The sequence below is a fragment of the Perca flavescens genome, chromosome 23 (genome assembly GCF_004354835.1).
Source record: "Perca flavescens isolate YP-PL-M2 chromosome 23, PFLA_1.0, whole genome shotgun sequence".
In the NCBI taxonomy this organism is placed as follows: domain Eukaryota; kingdom Metazoa; phylum Chordata; class Actinopteri; order Perciformes; family Percidae; genus Perca; species Perca flavescens.
In genome coordinates, this window is record NC_041353.1 from 19672017 (window position 1) to 19695608 (window position 23592).

The 23592-nt window shown below is 41.6% G+C and overlaps 1 protein-coding gene across 2 annotated transcripts in view; it reads right to left on the reverse strand.

Annotated features, from left to right (window-relative positions):
• Positions 1-23592, reverse strand: part of camk1da (calcium/calmodulin-dependent protein kinase 1Da) — a 79619-nt gene that overhangs the window by 26968 nt on the left and 29059 nt on the right. Inside the window, exons 1-3 of one of the 2 annotated variants that reach the window (XM_028570764.1) lie at positions 11195-11280; positions 10571-10702; positions 8167-8241 (exon numbers count right to left, since the gene is read on the reverse strand). In XM_028570764.1, coding sequence (XP_028426565.1) covers positions 8167-8241; positions 10571-10653 — 158 coding nt within the window. In that variant the 5' untranslated portion in view covers positions 10654-10702; positions 11195-11280. Of the gene's footprint in view, positions 1-8166; positions 8242-10570; positions 10703-11194; positions 11281-23592 lie in introns of those variants that run through there. The other variant, XM_028570763.1, reaches the window with a different exon arrangement.

Below are 23592 nucleotides of genomic sequence, written 5' to 3' on the forward strand. Positions count from 1 at the left end.
CTAAACTACGTTCTCTCGCGCTCTCTCTTTTGATGCTTTTATACTGAGTCCTCTATATTTTAACATATGTTTTCAGAGTGAAGCGTGTCCTTCTCCGATTCTCTGCCTGAACATAAGACGTGCAGAATCTTAAAACGGCACTGTGAAGCCTGATCGGTCATCTGGAATAAGACACAGCAAAGGTACAAATGATAACATGAGGTAGTCTCTTAGATTATCTGAAAGATTATCTAGTTTAAAAAAAAAGAAAGAAAATCACATAAACAAACAACATTTCAAAACTTCACAACAAATCCCTCATGCTGATAATGCCACCCTGAAAGGTTATAGCCCAGGTGTTACCTTTGACCCTGTAACTATGGCAACTGACCTATATTCCATGAATAGAAAAAGGTAAAAATGTAAGTGAGCAGGGGAAAAGTCAAGAGGCGATGGAAATGAGGTGCAAGAGGAGAGGAAAGAAAGAAAGAAAGAAAGAAAGCCATGAAGTGAAAGAAGCACAGAGCAGAAGGTGTGAGAGAGGAGAGAAAAGATAGAGGGAGGTGTACAGGAAGACGAAGGAGCAGAGGTGTGGTCTATCCTGTTACTGTCTCTGTTTAGGGCTGGGTATTGTAAAAATAAATGTTGATACCGATACCAATACACAAAAACAATAAATAAATTACAACATTACAGCACAAATCTATTTGTTTTTTTCAGCTCCTACTACGTGAGCCCCATCTCTCTGTGTAACGTAGAGTTTTTCCTGCGTGCCTCTATGACGTGTAAAGTTAGACAGCCAATCACAGACACCATTGGCTCTCGGTAGAAGCATGCTGCATGCTTATTGAAAGTATTGAGTAGAAAGAGCAAAGTCGGTAGCCTTTCCTCATTAGCGCCGCCTCTGTTCAGGAGAAGACTGCAACTACTGTCGCGACCACCAGCGCAGGTATAAATAGGCACGGCGATTCCATGACGTCACATTTGCGTGCGCCAGCTGGGCTGCAGCTACTGTAACGGCCTTAACACTGTGTAACGCCTGCCGACGTGCATTCAACCCGGGCTGGACTCGTTCATAATGAATCAGCCGTCACTCTGTGGGTGGAGAATCTGCAGTGTAGTTCAGACACTTCACTGATAAACCAGAGATTGGTTTTATGGTCAAAGATAGTTTTTGTATAATTAACTTTTGCTTATAAAAGTAGCGTAAAGGTAACGAGTAATGTGAAAAGTTACTTTCCAAAGGGGGTAACTAAGTAAAGTAACGGATTACTTTTTTAAGAAGTAACGAGCAAACCCTACTTTTTCCCCAACACTGCTCGATACTAAGGAGGCAATTCGGTCGGTGCCTAAAAGTATTGAATTTGGCACCCAGCCCTCTCTCTGTCCCTCTGGCTTTGTGAGAATTAAAACTCACAAGTCTTTTGCTCTGAAAGCAAGAATGCCTGGCATTTAAAAAAACAAAAAAACGCAGTGAAAGAAGTTAAATGAAATTAAATGAAATTATATTAAACCGCAGGTTTGTGCCATCAAAACCTCTTGGGATGATGATTTATTGACTCTGCTATAGCAGAAATAACAACATAACATACATGTAATTAACCATACTAAAAAGTATAACTGCCTGGAAGATGATTCATTTTTTTACCAGTAAGTTAAGATCAAAAAGGAATGATCACTACCTTCTAAGGATCGACAGATACCGGTTTGTAAAGGACGATACCGATACCGATCATTAGAAGTTAATGAAACCGATAACCTATATTTGGAACCGCTATGCATATACAGTGAAAATTAAAATCTTTAAGTCAAAATTAAGATTTTGGAATGTTACAAAATCCTACACAAAACTTTGTTTAAATGATTTAAGCAATGATTAAATAACTTCGAAAAACTTTCAACACGATACCCAGTAAAAGAGAGTCAGATAGTGTTGTGGGCGGGACATTAAAAGGTACACTGTGTAGTGTTTTAAGTATTTATTAGCTAAAATCAATGTCTTCATTCATAAATATGTCCTCATTGGTGTAAAATTACCTCTGCCAATGATCGGACTTATCCTCGTAAGCAAAGAATTTCTTATCTGTATTTATGGGTAAGTCCAAGGAGGCTTCCATGTCGTTCCGCCATTTTGAAAAACTGTAATCGCTGAGAGGGACATAAAGCAGTAGCCTAACTGTCTAGCTAACCCACAACGCGTTTTTGTTCAGAGCCAGCGTCACGTGACTGAAACCAGCTGAAACGGAGAAGGAGATCAGTGAAAGGCGCCTGTCACCGCCCCGGCAAATTTGAAAGCCTGCACTGCACTTTACTTTATAATGGAGGATCATACTTATGCCAAGCCACAGGAGAAGGAATCCTCATCGCAAAAAAAGCAAAAATTGGAAGACATGTTGTCTTAGCTTCTTGGTACATAACGGCTACCATCGTTGCAACACGCATTTGAAAAAGCGAGGCGCTAGAGGGCACTATTCGTTTGAATGCAAAATACAATTTCAACGCTAGACGGGAGAAATTCCTACACAGTGTACCTTTAAGTCAGACTCAGCGGTGAGTGAAACTGAAGCAGAGGGACAGACACAGAGCCGTAGGCGAGCCAAAGCAGACATCTTTTTAATTCAGTAACTTTATCGGTTATCAGGCAAATAAACACATATACAGATAATCTGCAAACTGCCAAAAAATGGCCCCGATAATCATCCAGGGGTGATAATCGGTCTATCCCTACTGCCTTCTCATGTTACGAACAGTAGTAAACCCAACAAACAGGCGGTGGCAGCCGGCCAGGAAACACAAATACTCTGTTAACTGGTTTATTCCTGACAACAGGAAACTCCACGGAAAGGTTTATAAAGAAGGTAAACCATTTAATCAGAGTAAAACCTTTGACTGCCGGCTGGCCAACAGAGGGACTTCAGGTGATGTAACGCTTCACTTCTCAGCATGTGTTGGAAGAACACATCTTAATTTACCATTTGAGTGGTTTAAATGAACTGAACAGACCTGTGTGCTCATTGTGACTGCAAAGTGACCACTCTTCAGTCATCTTCAGCATTAATGCATCCAAACATATTCCAATTTAAAAAGATGTTCAAAGAAACTATATTCCAGAGGTACAGATAAATACAGTGCAATTAATTAATTAATTAATTTTTTACATTAATATTTTCTTTGGATGTTGTATTGTATTTATATGTTCAAAATAAAAGCTGTAAATAAATAAAAAATAAATAAAATCTAGTATCATTATGTCAGCTTGTTAGCTAGCTAGGTGTGCAAATTAGCCCCAAGAACAGTCTTGTTTTTAACGGCAGTAAGTAAGTCATTTTGGACTGAAGAAACCTGCATTCTTCTTTGTTTTTTATTAGCAATACACTGCACCTTTGCTCAATATATTGTAATATTGTAGCGGATGTAATGGCGCACACACCAGTGGTGGAAGAAGTATTCTGATTCTTTAAAGTGCTCATATTATGCTCATTTTCAGGTTCATAATTGTATTTAGAGGTTGTATCAGAATAGGTTTATGTGGTTTAATTTTCATAAAACACCATTTTTTTGTTGTACTGCACACTGCTGCAGCTCCTCTTTTCACCCTGTGTGTTGAGCTCTCTGTTTAAGCTACAGAGTGAGGCATCTCACTTCTGTTCCATCTTTGTTGGGAGTTGCACATGTGCAGTACCTAGGTAAGGACTACTAGCCAGTCAGAAGCAGAGTATGAGGGAGTGCCACACTAGCAGCTAGGCGAGCATTATAATGTGTGTTACAAAGTGACGCACGTTTGTCTCTGAAGTAAAGGCTGGACTACAATAGAGCTGTTTGGAGCAGTTTGTGAACAGTGTTTTCTGTTGGATATGGTAAGTCCCTTTGGGGTGGACTTTGGGCTTTTTCACTTTGTAAACCTATAACATGCACAAAAAGATATATAACACATTAAAGGAAAGGGAAAAAGCCAAAAAGCATAATATGAGCACTTTAAGTAAAAGTACTAATACCAAACTGTGAAAATATTCTGTTATAAGTAAAAGTCCTGCATTGAAAATGTTACTTAAGTAAAAGTATGTAAATATCATTAGGTAAATGTACTTAAAGTATTAAAAGTAAAAGTACTCGATGCAGAAAAATCCTCACATTTTAGAAACTAGAAACGATCCAAACAGTTCTGTCAATCAACTAAGTGTTTAATGGTCTAATCCTTTCAGCTGGACTTGTAGGCCTGTATATTATTGGATCGTTTAATTCATAGTAAAACCTTGTATTTTATAAACTACATGTGTTTTGTGTGCAAACATTTTAATTTGTAAAGTAACTAGTAACTAAAGCTGTCAGATTAATGTAGTGGAGTAAAAAGTACAATATTTCTCTCTGAAATGTAGTGGAGTAGAAGTAGAAAGTGGCAAGAAAAGAAAAGACTCAAGTAAAGTACAAGTATCTCAAATGTGTACTTGAGTAAATTCCACCACTGGCATTCGCAAATTATTTCCGTTAACATTACAAGATTGGACATTTGTGCTGCATTCATGTGGTGTCAGAGTAATCGGAAAAATAGTTCCCAATCATATCTCATGGCTCATGCGATTGGGGAACAATGGGAACGCACCAACGGCCTTGGCGGAGGTCTGCGCTCTCTGAGTGCTATTCTAGTTTCCACTTGTTGCTACAATGAAGTGCTGTTCAGCAAAAGTGGCAAAACTCTAGCTTTAAAGCATTCTGGATCTAACCTGTTTTCTGGGCCTTTGGTTGACGACAGCTCTGCCACTAATAGAAATGTTCTCAAATAAAAAGGCAACACTTTATCATGAATTCATGCTCGACTTCATCCGTGAAAAAGCATGAATTCATTCATGTAGTACTTCATGAACTTAATGCAGGAACAGTACATTCATTAATGCAATTCAATTAATGTATTTGAATCATCATGACTTCTGATTTTGATGATGTTCATGTCTTCTTTATCAGGTAAATCTGTAGTTAAAGAGACAGAACAATAAACTGACCAGTCACAGCAGTGTACATATATTGTGATGAATTGTAGTGCTTCTGATCATGATTAACTTAACATTACTTCTGCATTACTTCATCATGAATTCCTGATACCTGTAGCCTGGATTGAAAATGTCACTGCAGCTATACATGAATACCATTAAATATCAGTGATGTCAGTTAAACGATCCATTATCAGATGAGGTCTGACGTAACTATGTCACAGTAACCTATTTAGGAGCCAAATCCTATCAACCTATTAGTGAGAATGTTACTACTGTACAGCCACACCGCAACAACCGGCTGAAGCTACAGTGGATCTCTGTTTTGCCACTAACACCAACACGTTTGGCAGTTCTCTTCCACAGTTGTTACTATTACGTTGGTGATACACTGTCAGCCTTTGATTTGCCTGTCTTTAAAAAGATATCGTCATTTGCACATTTAAGGTGGTTTCTTACCCAACAAAAGACGCAAAAGAGGAGGGAAGAGTCAATTGTCCCCTATGTTTCCCTATACATAAAGATATTTTCAGCATTTTAGATTCAGAAAAAGGTAGAAATAGGTGCATAAAAATTCACCAGAATGCAGGGACTTAAGTTTTTAACGCTAAAAATGTAATGGGGGAGGGGGGGGTTTCCTGTCCTGTCAAAATAAATGCCCAAAAATAATCTTCAAATAAAATAAAATAAAGGATAAAAGGATTCTTTGTTTGATGTGATCCCTCAACTGAAAAAATCTAATACTCGGAACAGTATAGTCTGGTGCAGTAGGTAAATCTTATAAAACTAACTTTCTGTCATATTTGCTGAAACTGACCCTATGTTCTAGTAGAACTACATGAATTATGTAAAATAAAAAAAACAGCTCCTCTGGCACCTCCTACAGCCTGTAGTACCATTGGCAAAATTCCACCGCTCCCGGTTTATTTTCTCCAATCAGGGCCACAGGGGGTGTCCATCTGCCGGTCAATCACTGCTCAGGCACGCACACGCATATAATAGCGTTCTCCCCTCCCCCTTCCCCGCGCACAAGCTGCAGAAAGGTTTCCCAAAACTCCGTGAATATTGGAGTGGCTTTTCAGAGGTGGCATGAGCTCCGGGATTTTAAAGATCTGAAGAACGATGCAGACGTAGCCACATTTCCTCTCGACAGGTAACATAATTACCATGAATGATTTATCTTTCACTTGGTTATTAGTAGTCAAAAGTCCACAAAGCTACGTTGGTGAGGATGACAGTAACGTTTGCACAGTGGTCGGTCAGATATGATGCTGAAATGGCTAACGCTAGCCTGCTAGTTAGCATCGTTTTACTGTTGGTGAGTAAAGTTAACGTTGTGTTAGTGTTTAGTTATTGAAAATGTTGTCTGACATACATAGGCAGTTCTGTCAAACTCCCTTGTGTGGGAGGGGCTTAGGAGACACTTTGGGCTGCAGCAGAAAGGGGGGAGGGACTGAGAAGTTGTCGATGTTGGCAAAGTCCTGGCTCTTCACAATCTTACCTACAGCAGCTTTAAATTGATGGTTTGGAGTAATTTCACCCTAGGGTCCTTTGCACCATGACCTCGAGCCAAACACCCCCCCAGAAGCTTTTTTCACCTGGGTCTAACATTGGGCGAGTTAGCGTAGAGTAGCGTTAGCCGCTGAATAGCTTAGCGCAGGGGCTAATGGACCCACGTTTGTATCTCGTAAATGACCCCACTAATAATGCCCGAAATGATACCAAACTTCTACACTAGTACAAATAGGTTATGCACTCATAAAACGATGGACTGGAAAGTTTGTAAGTACACCAGAAGTTTATGAACACTTGCCTGCTCTCTTCTGGTAGCTGCTGCTACCTGCAGTTAGATGAGTGCTTAGGGCCGTCTACAAATTACTACACCGAAAAGAGATACAACAAAAATATTTATTAATTTAATGATTAAATAAGGTAATGTCTCCAAACTTACCTCAGTTAATACTTGTCTCCTGCTAGTTATATTACAGCACTTACTTTAAAAAATAAGTTAAATTAAAAAATATTTTTGTTGCATCTCTTTTCGGTGTTGTAATTTGTAGACGTCCCTAAGCACTCGTCTTACAGCAGCAACAACAACAGCAGAGAGCAGAAGCCAGCAGGCAAGTGTTATTTACATAAACTTCTGGTGTACTTACAAACTTTCCAATGCATCGTTTTATGAGTGCATAACCTATTTGTACTAGTGTAGACCTTTGGTATCATTTCGGGCATTATTAGTGGGGTCATTTACGAGATACAAACATGGGTCCATTAGCCCCTGCGCTAAGCTATTCAGCTGATAACGCTGCTCTACGCTAACTCTCCCAATGTTAGACCCAGGTGAAAAAAGCTCCCGGGGGGGGATGTTTGGCTTGAGGTCATTGTGCAAAGGACCATAGGGTAAATTACTCCGAACGAAAATATTTCAGTTCACTTACCCAAAGAGACAGATTAACAGCGGAGGCCAAAATAATAATTTGGGTCAAGCTCCAAAAGCACTGTATCCTACATTACCCACAATGCAGTTAGATATTGTAGCATATTTTCATTAGTCATGTGTCAGGCGTCTCAAAGTCAAATGATCTATGGGCCACATACAGGCATGGTTATGGTCTCCTATGGGGGACCACTTGAAGACTTTGTGGGAACAAAAAACTAATGTTGCACAGATAGCAGCAGCTTTCTAAATATTAAATGTGCTAAAAGGATTGCCAATTATCAGGTAAAAATAAAGTAATTTGAAGGTCAGATTTAATATTAAATTCTAAAACATGTTCAGGGCCTTGTGAAATTGTCTCTTGGGATGGATCCGGCACAAGGTCGGTGGTTTGAGAGCCCTACATTAGACCATGCCTACCTCCTAAATGCCCACTTCTTCCAACCCCCATATCTCCTATTTGGAACAAACTGGAGGTATGATATGATATTATCAGGGTTATTAGTTTCTTCCAAAGTCACAGAAGACATTATACAACAGTTTTCACAGGCCGATTAGTACTCCTTGTGACAAGTTGAATTCAATGTGTAAAATCATTGGAGTGCCAATGAAGTTCCAGCACATAGCTCACTATCACCAGATTACCTAATCAAATCATCTCCCAGGGATGAGTTTTGGGGTCTGTTTTCTCAACAGCTATATTGATCAACACTGCCAAAAGCTCAAGCAGAGAACAACAAAACAAACACAAAACTTCCGACTCACAGCTGCATGATCAGGTAGAGGTGGTCAGGGCTCTCGTGGATGTCCTCCAGCGCCACAATGTTCTCGTGCTTGATCCTGCAAAGCAAGGCAAACCATTGGTAAAAGGGTTTTATTTCATAGCTGCAGCATGCATCACACAATGCACCCATTAACAGAACTAAATCAGTTTTAATCCCACTTGATTGCTGTTGAACTGCAAACATTTGTGCTTTCCCATTAAGCTTCTGCCACATGTATTAACATAACTGATAATCCAGAGTAATAGTCCGATGGTGTTTTACCTTGGGTGGCTTTAAAATCCAGACATTAGTATCCAGATTCACACACACACACACACACACACACACACACACACACACACACACACACACACACGCACGCGCACACAGCAGGTGATCCACACTTATTATGGAGCGTGCGACCCTGTGCGACGGCAGGCAGGCGACCCACCGCAGAGCTGAGGCGTGACTCACACACGTGTCATGTGTATTTGAGCCCTGCCTGAGATAATGACGAGAGTGTAATGGCAGAGTAGAGCCAGGAGGCATTCAGAGAAACCCTCTCATACATTAGCTTTAGGCTTTTACGCTACAGCCAATTGTTCTAATTCATGGATCTCTCCTGCATGTGTCCTCTTTTACTGCTGTACAGATGGAGCTGCTGTGCACTAACAGATGTAATGTGTGGCATTTTATTAATTAAACATATAACATTAGCTCTGACATTTCACAAGATGAAATGAAAAGTTACTTAATTCTTAAAATCCATTAACTATTAAGTCATTTATCAAGTAAAATTCACAAACATTCTCTTATTTCAGCTTTACGGTTGTGAGTATTTGCTGCTTTTCTGTTATATATATAAAATTGTAAATTGAATACCTTTGACTTTTGGACCGATTCAAACAATAACTCAATTGATAAATACTGAAAAGGATCCTACGGTATTGACAAGGAGACTTTGCGATCACTGTTGTGGTACAATTTCTGAAAACTGATAAAGACCTGTGTGTGGTTTGCACACCAGCTCTCTTTAGCACTCGGGCTGGGACACTCCCTGGACATTTTCTACCATGGGAAATTAAGAAGAAATGAGGATGATGCTGTTGGCCTCTACCTACTGTAATACGGGTAGTATTGTTAGTGTTTGTCTTCCTCCAAATTAAAACCACATTTCTCAAAAACATCCAATTCTTCACAAGATTTCCGGAAAGCGTTAGCTCTATTTGCTGAGGAAGAACACAATCCTCTTCCTGGTGTATGCCGTGAAGTAATCCATCAGATTTCCCTCCAAAGTCAACCTGGTGTCTCACAGTGTACAGGCTAATACAGGCCGCCAGTCGGCTCACTTATGCTCTCATGTGTTTACAGTAGTGACGCTCATTTGTCTAAATTAAAGTGTGAATCTCTCCTTCATTAGCGGAGGCCATTCTCATTTTCTCTAATGTTACACAGTGCTGCCGAAGGACCAATTTTATCGTCTCTAATAGAATAATACATCTCTGTTGCCACAGCGCAAAGAAGCCCAGCAGTTTGATATTTCTGTGTGATCGGGTGGTTACATGCTTGTGTGTAAGAGGGAGACAAACATATAGTCCTTGTCCAAGTCGTGTTTTTTTTTTTTTTCTTCTTCTGAACGTTTTTTTGTAGAAAGTACACCAATTACCTCCCTTGAATGCTAGTGTCATGGATCTGTGTTGAACACTGCATGGTGTATCCAAACATGGCATTCATCCAAGTTCAAATCTGCTCATGTGCAGCACATAGAAAGAACGAGTTGAAATTGCTTCCAACAAACAGCAAACAGCACTGGTGTCTTTTTCTGGCTCTGTCTGCTCGACTGCTGGCATACATTCATTCCGTTTATAACAAATATAGTGATGTGACTCTTGGTGGCTGTTAAATATACAGTACAGTATACTGGCCCTGATGAGTTGAATCGTGAATATGAATGAATATGTAATTTTAGGTGGTGGTGCTTCATATATTATTATTTTGAGTGTTTTTTCACAGTTGTATAGTTTAAAAAAAAAATCTATGTCTTTCAATGGAGAGAGTGCATTTCTGACTCTGGCCAAAAGTCTTCTTCTCGTATGAATTCAGAATGATGTTGATACTTTACCTCTTCGTGGACTAGTGCATTCACATTTACTTGAAACTCCAGCAAGAAAGAAACAGGATCCGAACAGAGTTCCCTACAGGATTTGTGTGGGTAATATTGTGAAGCTGTGTTGAGCTCAGACAAATAGAAGTTTCAGTCGTGATGTGTGTATATGTGGTAGGTGGGCTGTGGATCGTGACCTGGGGGCGGGGGGGGGTACAGTTTCCCCGGTAACCAGGAATTAGGAGACTTATGTTTCGTGTGTGTGTGTATGTGTGTGTGTGTGTGTGTGTGTTGCACTCACTTCCTCAGCACGGCGATCTCGTTCTCGATGCTGCTCTCCTTCCCCTTCAGAGCCTTCTTAGGGATGCACTTCACCGCAAACATCCGTCCGGTCAGCTTCTCCTGGGCCAGGACCACCTCGGAAAACGCTCCTCTGTCAACACATACACAAAAAGTCACGTGAGTCACAAGCAGATCTTTCATTGGATGATATAACCTGGCAGCCTGTTTTCATAAACAATTCGTACATATAGCTAATATAGCTACGAAAAGAAATGCACTGTAATTCAGATTTATTCCGACATTTTTGTGTGTGCACCCTGCACAACAAGAAATTCAACTGAAATCGAGAAAGTCATACTTAAAGCTACGCCCTTACATAGACCAGCGTGATAAAAACAAGCAGAAAATGGTTTATTTCGAAGATATTCTAGCAGTAGTATAGAGGCTATTTGAGGACAAATACAAGTTGCCTGATTTCTTCCTGCTTGAAATCATTCCAGACGTTTCATGCAGAAAGAGGTTTAACTGTCATTCTTAAAGAAGTGCGTCAGTGATTTAGTATTGCACATCCATAAATTTGGAGCAGAAGAGACACATACAAAAACAATCAAGCTCAAAGTATCAGAGTCCAAGATAACCTTACTTTTAGCCCTGGGTCAAGCTCCAAAAACAGTGCAGTGCCCCTTTAAACCCTGGCATTTGGTGGGTATTTCCTGTAGTTGGGTGATTACGTACTACCTGTTAAGAGAACTGAGACTCACATGTTCAGTGCCATTGCTGTAGCCAGATTAAACACAGCAAGCAAAAGTGGGAAAAGTATATAATCATGAATAAAAAACAGTCAGTGTAGCTCCGGATTTAACACTATGTGAATTCAGTTATGCTGCCTTAAAGATCCCATTTACAAAAAAGGTACAGGTATCTGATCATCTTAACATGCAGAAAATTACACCACTATGACAACGTGATCGGACCTGCCAAGTGTAACATTCAATCATTAGCAATGTTTTTGTTTATTGACTTGTAACAACGGCTACGGTGGAAGATAATATCAAATCTTAGTTGCCTGCATCATAAAATGTGATGCTCCTCAATAATAATCACCAATATTAGACAAAAAGTATTTCCTTTCTTGTGTGTGTGTGTGTGTGTGTGTGTGTGTGTGTGTGTGTGTGTGTGTGTGTGTGTGTGTGTGTGTGTGTGTGTGTGTGTGTGTGTGTGCGCACCAGGACGACCAGCAGGGCAATGAATGAAGATGAGCCTATTGCGAATTAATCTGCCTGAACCGTGTTGACTCCTGTGTCGATCTGCCATCAGCTCTACTGATGTCGCATTAGGGTAAACATCCTTATCTCTTCTCTCTCCGTTTCGCTTCCCTTCTTCTGTCTCTTCCTGCACAACATTAAAACTACCTGCAGCTGACACAAATCCAGATTTATAACGTTATAAGACCCGCTAAATGCACAATGCTATTGAATTTAAGACCACAAGAAGGCTCTTAAGGCCCTTCATGGCCTGTCTGCTAGCTATACTATACTTTTTTTTTCTGTTTTGGAGTCCAGGCTTAGAACTAAGCGGGAAAGAAACTGTGCATTCACGGCACTATGGCTCTAGAACGAGCTGCCTGTGGAAATAATGCTGACTGAGTCAGTATCATCTGTTAAATCTCATCGTAAAACACACTTTTATAGGAGAGCTTTTTGCATTAACCGATTTTTTTGTCCACTTTGGGACAGAGGAACAAACCAGTAACACAACATTTGAATGTTGTCACCTTATAAAGTTAAAGGGTATCCGCATGTTCTAGAAGGCGCAGACATCTTCAGTTGCCTCTACGTCAACTCCGCAAAATGTATGCTGTATTGTCTATTTTACAAATATTACTTTGTAAAATAGACAACGGTGATGGCATGTGGCTATGACTCAACTTGCCAGACTCCTGCCCACTTTGGCTAACTCCTGCCAACTATGCTAGCCAGGCCATCAAGGTTTTCAAATGTAAATCAGAGTATCACTGAGAAAAAGGTGGAGAATATGAGCTCCAGCTAGCAAGACCATCAAGACATTAGCATTCATTTGAAGTTTTTCTGGACTCCACAAACTCCTCCTATGTTCACCAGCTAGCTGCTAACTTTACTGTCTGTCGTTGTGGGCCATAAAACCAAAATAGTTAGCTGAAACGTATGAATACCTGCGACGCTAATGGCTTTACCATTAGCTTCACATGTACTGTATATGTGTTTAGTGCTAATTAGCAAATGTTAGCATGCTATCAAGCCAAACCAAAATGGTGACCAGTTAAAATTACACCTGCTAAACATCAGCATGTCAGCATTGTCATTGTGTTGTAGCATGTAGCTGCTAGCATGACTGTAGACTCTTTGTAATCTGCTGCCTTTGTTGAAGCATTTTGTATCCTTGTTTTTAAAAAGTGCTTTACAAATAAAGATTGTTCTTAGAATTATTACAAAAAAGAAAGAAGGGGCGCCCTGGTAGCTCACCTGGTTGAGCGTGCGCCCCATGTACCAAGGCTCAGTCCTTACCGCAGCGGAACCAGGTTCGATTCTAACCCGTGGCCCTTTGCTGCATGTCGCCCCCCCTCTCTGCCCCCTTTTCTGTCTACAGCTGTCCTATTATTTTAAAGGCATTAAAGCCCAAATAATCTCTTTAAAAAAGAAGGAAAAGTTGGGGCGCCTGGATAGTTCACCTGGTTGAGCGTGCGCCCCACGTACAAAGCCTCAGTCCTTCAATCAATCAATCAAACTTTATTTATAGAGCACTTTAAAACAACCAAAGTTGACCAAAGTGCTGTACAGAAGAATAAATAAAGACATACAGTAAAATACATAACTCACACAGGCATAAGGTCCTTGTCGCAGCGGCCGCAGGTTCAACTTCGACCTGCTGCCTTTTGATGCACGTCATTCCCTCTCTCTCACCCCTTTCACATCTTCAGCTGCTCTGCATAATATAGGCCGAAATTCCTCAAAAAATTATCTTTAAAAGGTCCCATGGCATGAAAATTTGTAAAGGATAGGTGTAAACCGAGCCCTGGGTATCCTGCTGTGCCTTTAAGAAAATGAAAGCTCAGATGGGCCGATCTGGGATGAGGTCATAAGGGGCAAGGTTACCTCCCCTTTCTCTGCTTTGCCCGCCCAGAGAAGTTGGCCTGCCCATTAGAAAGAGAGAGACATCATGGTTTTCAAACGAGCAAAGTGGCAGTTGGTCAAGGCCACACCCCCACCTTCCACCTTGCCCCCCCCCCTCTCTCCTCCTCAATAGCTACTGACACAGAAATGGCACATACTAAGGAAAGCTCATTGTAGGACTGGCTCTAGTGGCTGTAATTCTGTACCAAGGCTGAATTTTGGGAAAGAGACTTGACATGCAGTATTAGGGGACCACTGAGGCCTATATAAAAGCATCCAAAAAGCAGCATGTCATAGGACCTTTAAGGAAAAGTTGCAAACGCAGTCAGGTTTATAGTGATGAATCTGGAACAGCACTACACCAATGGGAGCAAAAAAAAGAAAGTGTCGATGGAGAGTCCAACTGTGCTTTGAGATTGCTCAACCCACCCAGATCTGTTGACTACACATTTCATTCTAATATCCGTCGGGGCCCTATATTTACATCAGTCAAGACTCAATTCATGAATTACCTTCCATCTCTCCTTCCGACATGCCTGCCTGCTTGAAATATGAGTCTCGCATCAGGATGCCTTTTTCATATAGCGTCGACCACTGCACTCCATCAAACCTTCCTCCATTTCTCCATGCTGAGGTTTTCATTCCTTCATTGTTACATTTGTGTGTATTTCGGTGTGTATATTTGTGCTGTAAGTGTGTTTAACCTCCTCCTTTGAGCGGAAAGAGTCTGCTGTGAATGAGCTCTCTATCACAGCGATGTGTGCTGCTGTGCAGAAAGCCCTGGAGCTCTTTAGAGCGAAGCGCATTTGACAAGCTGACCATCTGCCACCAGGGCGACTGGCAATAAGGACACCAGCGTGCCATCACAGCGGTAAGCGCTGTGTTGCCGCCGTCCCTGAAGCGCTTGCTCCAGGTGTTTTTCTCACGCCTCTCAGCGAGAATCTCGCTCTCTTCTCACCTTCACTCGCTCTTCTTCTCCCTCGCTCTGTCACCCTCTCTTTGTCTGTCACCTCACGCTCCGCACATCTTTTACAGCGACAAAGTGATCATACTGCCGGTTGCCCCTGGTGATCAAGGTGGACTGTCTGGCGACCAATCAGATCTCTTCAACTGCCTCACACACACACACTCAAGATACCCGCTTGCACTGATAATGGCTGTTAAATAAATTTATCCGCGTATGTATTGTGATTGCTATTTCGACGATCTTTTAAATTGATTTTTTTTCCCGGAATCAATATTTTTTAATAATTCACCTTAATATTTTTTTGTGTTATACGGAACTGCCTGCGGGAGTTTCCAGCAAAACAGAGCGAAAGCAAAAATGTTATGTACTTAGGTCCTATGACATGCTGCTTTTTGGATGCTTTTATATAGGCCTTAGTGGTCCCCTAATACTGTATCTGAAGTCTCTTTTATATAGGCCTTAGTGGTCCCCTAATACTGTATCTGAAGTCTCTTTTATATAGGCCTTAGTGGTCCCCTAATACTGTATCTGAATTCTCTTTTATATAGGCCTTAGTGGTCCCCTAATACTGTATCTGAAGTCTCTTTTATATAGGCCTTAGTGGTCCCCTAATACTGTATCTGAAGTCTCTTTTATATAGGCCTTAGTGGTCCCCTAATACTGTATCTGAAGTCTCTTTATATAGGCCTTAGTGGTCCCCTAATACTGTATCTGAAGTCTCTTTATATAGGCCTTAGTGGTCCCCTAATACTGTAACTGAAGTCTCTTTTATATAGACCATAGTGGTCCCCTAATACTGTATCTGAAGTCTCTTTCCCGAAAATCCTTGGTGCAGAATTACAGCCCTAGAGCCAGTCCTACAATGAGCTTTCCTTAGTATGTGCCATTTCTGTGTCTGTAGCTATTGGGGGGGAAGGGAGGGGTGGGGGGGCAAGGTGGAGGGTGGGGGTGTGGCCTTGACCAACCACCACCACTTTGCTCGTTTGAAAGCCATGATGTCTCTCTCTCATGGGTGGGCCAAATTCTCTGGGCGGGCAAAGCAGAGAAAGGGGAGGTAACCTTGCTCCTTATGACCTCATAAGGAGAAGATTCCAGATCGGCCCATCTGAGCTTTCATTTTCTCAAAGGCAGAGCAGGATACCCAGGGCTCAGTTTACACCTATCACCATTTCTAGCCACTGGGGGACCATAGGCAGGCTGGGGGAACGCATATTAATGTTAAAAAACCTAAAAAAATGAAATTTTCATGCCATGGGACCTTTAAAAAGAGTGCATCTGCACTTTACCCCAACTCTAAGAAGCATTTAAGCTTCTCTCAGCTCACTGTTTTTGTTTTGCGGCTCACAACTTTATGACTTTGGTTCAGTCTCCAAGGGAGAGTTTTTCCACCTCAAAGACGGGGTACTTCTAAGAGGGATTGTTGTTCTACAAAATTTTAGTGTACCATTGAACAAATATGACAGAATAAGATCAGACACTTTGAATAAATGTCCGATGAAAATGTGGTCTTACAAACAAACTTTCCTTCATCTCAACCAAATACAGCTTCAGCGCTCTCTACCACGATTATCAAAACATCGAATGAAGAAATAGGCATCCCTCCAGTAGAACTCCAGAGACTTGGGGTGTCTATTTCAGGGTGCATTGAAGCTTTTTTTAAAGGCTTGTAGTTGCTCAACATGTTAAAAAGACACTTGTCGTTTTTGTCCTTTAAGTTGTCACCTGGTGGACGAGCCCCTCATAAACTGCTGCACTGATTGGAACCTATCCTGCTTTCAGAGCCATGATCACAACAGGTAGGCCTAACGCTAAAAACAATGTAGATGCGAAGACAATCAACACTGATGTGACCATCAACAAGATGTGGTTAGGCTTTAATCTCCAGTTAGCAATTATGATAATGCAACCGGGAGCAACAATAATTGGTTACTACATTAGTAGAGGAAGGATTTGTACATCATTTTCATTTACACACACACACACACACACACACACACACGCACACTCTCTGTTCATTCATGCTGAACATTGTGTCTGAATGGTGGGAAGAAGTGAAAGAAAAGTGAGGCTAAACTGTACTGAAATGAGGAAAAATGTCAGGAGAGAGGGGGAGAGATTGTGTGTGTGTGTGTGTGTGTTTACAAATGTAAATGGCGGCAGAATGGACCAAATAAATAAGGTACCCACAGGTTCTGCATGCAACACAGACACACACACACACAGACACAGACACACACACACACACACACACACACACACACACACACACACACACAAACACACACACACTAAAGGACCTGTTTATTTGTTGGGAGAATGGGGGCTTGTATAACATCTGGCAGCAGAGTTTACAAACTGGGCTGTGTGTGTGTGTGTGTGTGTGTGTGTGTGTGTGTGAGAGTGAGAGAGCGTGTCGGGGGTTGACTGGCTGGCAGTCCTTGCTTGCCGTTACCCGCGGCAACAATGATTGCATTTCCTCCTGTATGAACCTGTGTAATTGTGTCAGTCGAGCTCCACTGCCTCTGTCAGTGCGCCGCGCAGGAAGAGTATTGGCAGCAAAGGTGTGTGCATGTGTGTGTGTTTCTCCATTAGGTGCATATCCAACATGGAAACAGTCTGTCACACACACACACACACACACACACACACACACACACACACACACACACACACACACACACACACACACACACACACACACACAGACACACACAAAAAGACAGAGATAGGAACGAAGAGGCTAGAATAGGCTGACAAGGTGACAGTGACACATTTAACAAGGAGACTGACATCAGCCATCACTGTTTCTCAATGTCAAGCTGAAAATATACGGATTATAAAAAGTTGTTCAGTCATCAGATTCCTCTGTGATCTTACACAGCAGTGTTTTACTAGGGATGTCCCCGACTAAGAATTGACATAGTCCAATGAGGTTCGTCAAGTCTTGCCTTTCGTCGACTGATTGTTGAATCGGGGGGGATTTGACTGTGAGATTGGCAGTAGCAATAGGCTCCTTTGACTGAAGCATTGGATATTGGACTTTTCAGGGTCACCTAGTGTTTACCATTAGGTTTTGGTGTCAAAGAGCAAGAGCTTCTTTCTGAGGGCCACCATGAAACAATTTATACACAGAGAAATCCATTTTAGAAGAGGCTAAGAGGTCATAGTAGGAAAACAGACCAGGATGCAATGCAACAGCATGATGAGTGGGGATGTGATTAAAACAAAGACTTTACCACCAACTGTAGTGGTACCAACGTTGCTAAAGGCAGTGATACTTCCTGTTTACTGTACGGGATTCTCACAGCGCCTTGAACCAGAGCTCAAAACACACTGACAAGTCTGATCGCCGGTTACATGATTGGCCAACGCAGCGTGACGTGGGTTTGCGTTTCTCCAAAAAGTTGAGTTGGCCTCATGGTGTGTACTGTTCTTATACTTCCTTTTGCTGCTGTTACATTTTCCCCTGCGTTGCACCAATAGATGGTATAGATCAGTGTTCCCCCTATATACATTTTTTTTAATACCAAAAATAACGCCAAATATCCATTATGTTTTCCTTATATTCATTCTGCAGCAAAGCAGCACCATGAACTTCAGCGATGCACTGCTGCGAGTCCTTGAATGAGGCAACTGTCTGTGGTTAGTTCACATCTGTAACAGCAGGACAGTCGAGTGTGTTATCTAAACTGTTAAATCAGTTGAAACATTGTCGGTAGCCTAGTCTCGCTTTGCCAGACCCTCCTCCAAAGTGCGCTGAAGGAGGGTCTGGCTACTCCACATAGCATTCGGGGATGGGAGGAAAACGTGCTCTGGTTTAACGGCATTTCTTCAAACCAATCACAGTCGTCATGGGCGGTGCTAAACTCCGCACAGAGCCGCTGTAAAATAGTCGTGCGAGAGAAAACTCAGATTGGACAGATAGTCTAGCTAGCTGTCTGGATTTACCCTGCAGAGATCTGAGGAGCAGTCAAAAATAGTCCTCATAAATCCACCAAATTTAAAATTCCAACACAAAGAAAGCGGAAGGAAACGAAAAATGCATGCATCCGGCGGAATTTCCTGCAGCACCGGAGCAATCCCGGGAAGTGGAACATAAAAAGGATATAGACTATCGGTAGCCTAACAGTTATAGACAGGCTCGGTAGTGAACAGCACGCTAACATGCTGACTGATTGGGTCTTAGCTGAGCTGGACTAGAGAATATTTGGTTGACACAGATCAGTGATGCTGTTTTGCCCTCATTGTTCTCCGTGAAGTTTGCTGGAAGTGATGTAGTATAGTGTTTTATGTGGAGCGAGAACTGTGCCGGACTCCCTTTTAAAAGAACAGCCTTTTAATTAATACATTGCTTGTCAGGAAATAACAGGAGTAACAGGTGAACCGGCTTTAAAAGTGATGTATTTTCAGTTTAAATAAGTACTGTTGCAGTGGATCCAATTCATGGCCATGTGAAGAGTGGTTCATGTGGATTTTGAAAAGTAACTGATAATTATTTAAAAGGTCCAATGACATGGTGCTCTTTGGATGCTTTTATATAGGCCTTAATGGTCCCCTAATACTGTATCTGAAGTCTCTTTGTGCAGAATGACAGCCACCAGAGCCAGTCCCACAATGAGCTTTCCTTAGTATGTGCCATTTCTGTGTCAGTAGCTTTAAATGCTATTGAGGAGGAGAGAGGGGGGGGGCATGGTGGAGGGTGGGGGTGTGGCCTTGACCAACTGCCACTTTGATCGTTTGAAAGCCATGATGTCTCTCTCTCATGGGTGGGCCAAATTCTCTGGGTGGGCAAAGCAGAGAAAGGGGAGGTAACCTTGCTCCTTATGACCTCATAAGGAGAAGATTCCAGATCGGCCCATCTGAAGTTTCATTTTCTCAAAGGCAGAGCAGGATACCCAGGGCTCGGTTTACACCTATCACCATTTCTAGCCAGTGGGGGACCATAGGCAGGCTGGGGGAACTCATATTAATGTTAAAAAACCTCATAAAGTGAAATTGTCATGCCATGGGACCTTTAAAGAAACTTTAAAGTGTTGTGGTGGAAGCAGCCCTTTCAATGTTTGGTGTAATGCCACATAACTGCAATGCACGACATTGGCCAATCAAATGCATCCAAGTGCATATTCGTCGTGAATGGTAAATGGAGTGCATTTATATAGCACTTTTCTGCCATACCGGACAAAGCCCTTTACAATTTGCCTTTCATTCACACAATGGCGGCAGAGTTGCCATGCAGGGCGATGGGGTACAACTTCGCTGTCAGGGATCCAACGGCCAACCTTGGCATTAAAGTAGGGCTGCGCAATTAATTGAATTTTGATTTCAATTTTGATTTTGGCTCCCAACGATCACCAAAATAGTATAATCGAGAAAAAAAGATTATTTTGCCATATTCTGTTTTGCAAGAACACTCTTATTTTGTCTTGTGTTCTGAATGACATGCGCATGCGCACATCCGCACACGCACATCCGCCCCTCCCGAAGCCAGTCAGGGAGGCAAGTCGTGTGCATATCATCTGCTGGAATTTAAAAACTCAGCGTGAGTAAAGATGGCAGCAGCGTTTGGTGAGCAAAAAAACATTATTAACAACATATTGTTGATATTTTGGCCCAATGTTTCGTAATGACAGTAGTAGTGGTCATAGTGAGTGAACATGGGATGTGAGATGCACATTGTGTTATGTCTGTGGAACTGTTCATTAGCTGTGTAACGTGATGTATGATATCTGTTAAGCTGAACCGACTCACAGTAGTAAAACTGATTTTATTCTGATCCACAGACTCTTTCTGTGAGATAAAGGACACTAACAGATTATACCCTGGACACTATCCATTATATCCAAATGTTAATGAGTAATCGTGTTAAATAATCGTGATTTCAATATTGACCAAAATAATCTTGATTATTATTTTTTCCATAATCGAGCAGCCCTAGATTAAAGGACAGTTTGTAAAAGAAATCCTGCATGTAGCATTATATTATATACCACTGTGCAGTGCATTGCCCTCTGATAAAGCTGATTTATTCAAAAGGTTATCAAAACAATTTAAAATGAAAATCAAATCTCTATTTGATAAATACAGTAACCTAATGGTGGGGTGAAAATGGCTCAAGCTTATGTCTAATTGGCATGATTTCACACCTGTATTAACAAACCTACATAAAAAAGGGTCATTCAATGAGAGTCAATGATGTACACACGTATCCAAGACAACACCAGAAAGTCCATCAATGCCTTTCTGTTGGCTCACAAAGTGCTCGGCTACAGTGGAAGTGCCATAAATTGAGGCTGTGAAATGGCATTAATGGCGCACAGCTATTGTAGCAATTCCCTAAGTGCAAAATGTTAACACGTCTATCATGTCATGAGATCGGGCTCAAGGTTGGTTTGGTCAGCAATCGTACTATTACTACTCCTACCATTAGCTTTCTAGGTTACTACTGCTTGGAGTGAAGCTGAATGTTTCAACCATTTATCCATCAACGTTACTTTTAGCTTATCATTTGAACTGATCATTCCTTACTTTTAGCTACCTGTTTAAACAACATGTTTTGTGCTCGCTTGCTGACTAGTTGTCACACACTCTTACATATCACATTATACATCTATTTATCTATCTATCTATCTATCTATCTATCTATCTATCTATCTATCTATCTATCTATCTATCTATCTATTTATCTATCTAATCACTTAAGTACAGCTTTGAAAAAACGTTGATTTAGCCAATGAGAATGGGAGCTAAATGACATATAGTGTTACAAAAAAAAGCTGGGAAAGAACAGTTTCGCTCTCTGGATGCATATGGCTTACACGCACGCACGCAGAGAGGGATAAGGTCAGCTCTGTAGGTCTGCTCCAGCCCGATCAATAATTAGTAGTTTAATCAAAGCAGAAGTGGTTGACTCTGAGTAGACTCACGCACCCACACACAGACACTCATCCGGCGAGCAGAAGGCCTGATAATGACAGAGCGTGGACAAGGGCAATTGTACAGCGCCAAGCTTCCGTCATTGCCGAGCAGACCACGTACACGCTCGTTAACACGCACACGTGCACCGTTATCTTCATGCGCTTTGAATACAAAGTAATCTGCTTGAATCGCGTATCATTGTCTCGGTGCCAATGAAAAGATAGGCCAGTTCCTGACATACACACACATGCACGCACACACACACACACGTAGTTGATAGGCTGTAAATGAGAAAAAGATACAAGGAATCAGAGAGAAAATGGAAAGACAGGAAGAAAGAATAAGTGATTACTGTAAAGGGTTTGTGTGCAGCAGATGAGGAGAGAGAGAGAGCGCCACTGACAAAGACAGAGAGATGAAGGTTTGATGAAAAAAAAAAATAAAAGACCTGGCTCGTTCCCGCTTCAGTTTTGGGCACAAGCCATTTGGCTCTCAGACAGAAACATTACATCTGAAGCATCTTCCACTACCCAGCAGGCCGAGTGCGTTTTGGCGCACTGGGAGTCCAACGCATGACCTCATGCTGCATTTATTGTACAGAATTGGGTTTATTTAGGCTCAAGCTGCCCAATTGCAAGGCAGCCAGGGATATCAGTTTTAACAATTTACGTTTTAGTAACACATCATCCTTCACCCCCCTTTAATCCACTGCATTTTAAAGTCCTTCCTTGTATCTAAGGCTCACAATTTCTTGGAACTGACATTTTCAGGCGTCTCAGTGTTGCATTTCGGTGCCACCACAGTTCACATCTGCAGAGTTCAGAGTACGCAGCCTGTTATTACACACTGAGCAGCGTGTGGAGGGAAGTCTCTTTACACAGCAGCGGGCAGGTGAACTTGGTGGCGACACGAAGATGAGACTACATTGAAGCCAGGTTGCCATAGCAACATTAACAAAACATAGCACAGCACAGCCCACTACTCTAAACATAAATGTGAATGAAGTGATGCAAAAGAAACTGAATATTTTCCCCTCTTTTCATTCATCTTGGGTTTAAATATTGAATTCATTAGAAGCTTCAATAAATCACTAGAACTACTTTCAGAAAAATATATATTTATTATAGCTTCTATTAGGGCTGTTCCCTCTTAGTCGATTAGTCGACTAATCGGTCGTTTTGGACTTAGTCAACTTAGGTTTCTTTAGTCCATTAGTCATATTTGATGCTTTTTTTATGCTAAATGACTTATTTCCAAGAAACGTACAAGCACGTCTCTGGTAAACACAAGAATTAAAGCGGTGCTTTTGCATGACTCTTTGCGGAGAAACTCAGATTTACAGATCTGTCGATTAACTCAACTAATCGATTAGTCGATACAATGAATTTTTTTATTTTTGTAGTGGTTTATAGACAGGGGAGAGAGGGGATGACATGCAAAGTGCCGCAGGTCGGATACAAACCCAGGCCGCTGTCAAGGACTCAGCCTACATGGGGAGCACACTTTAAATATCGTCAAAATATAGACCCAGTCACAATGTTTGTTTACAATAACTTCTTCTGGGTAGAAAACTCCTGTGTCCCTTACAGACAACATAACGGTGCTGAGCAAACGGGGACGAAGAACAACTGGATATACTCTAATCTAATCTGGAGGAGGGTCTGGCTAGTCCACACAGCATTCCTGGATGGGAGAAAAACGTGCTCTGGTTTACTGGCATTTTTTAAACCAATCACAATTGTCATGGGCGGCAATAAGCGCCGGACGGAGCTACGGTGCCTCTGCAAAATAGCCTCGGGAAAATAATTGTTTTGGTGGAACGAGTGCACGCTCAAAAGTTGTTTTAGTCGTGCAACAGAAAACTCTGATTGGTCAGATAGTCTAGCTAGCTGTCTGGATTTACCCTGAAGAGATTTGAGGAGCAGTTAACCATAATCCACCAGAGTTGTCAAAATGTCAACACAAAGAAAGTGGAAGGGGACGGACATCCGGCCGAAAACAAGGCACCGG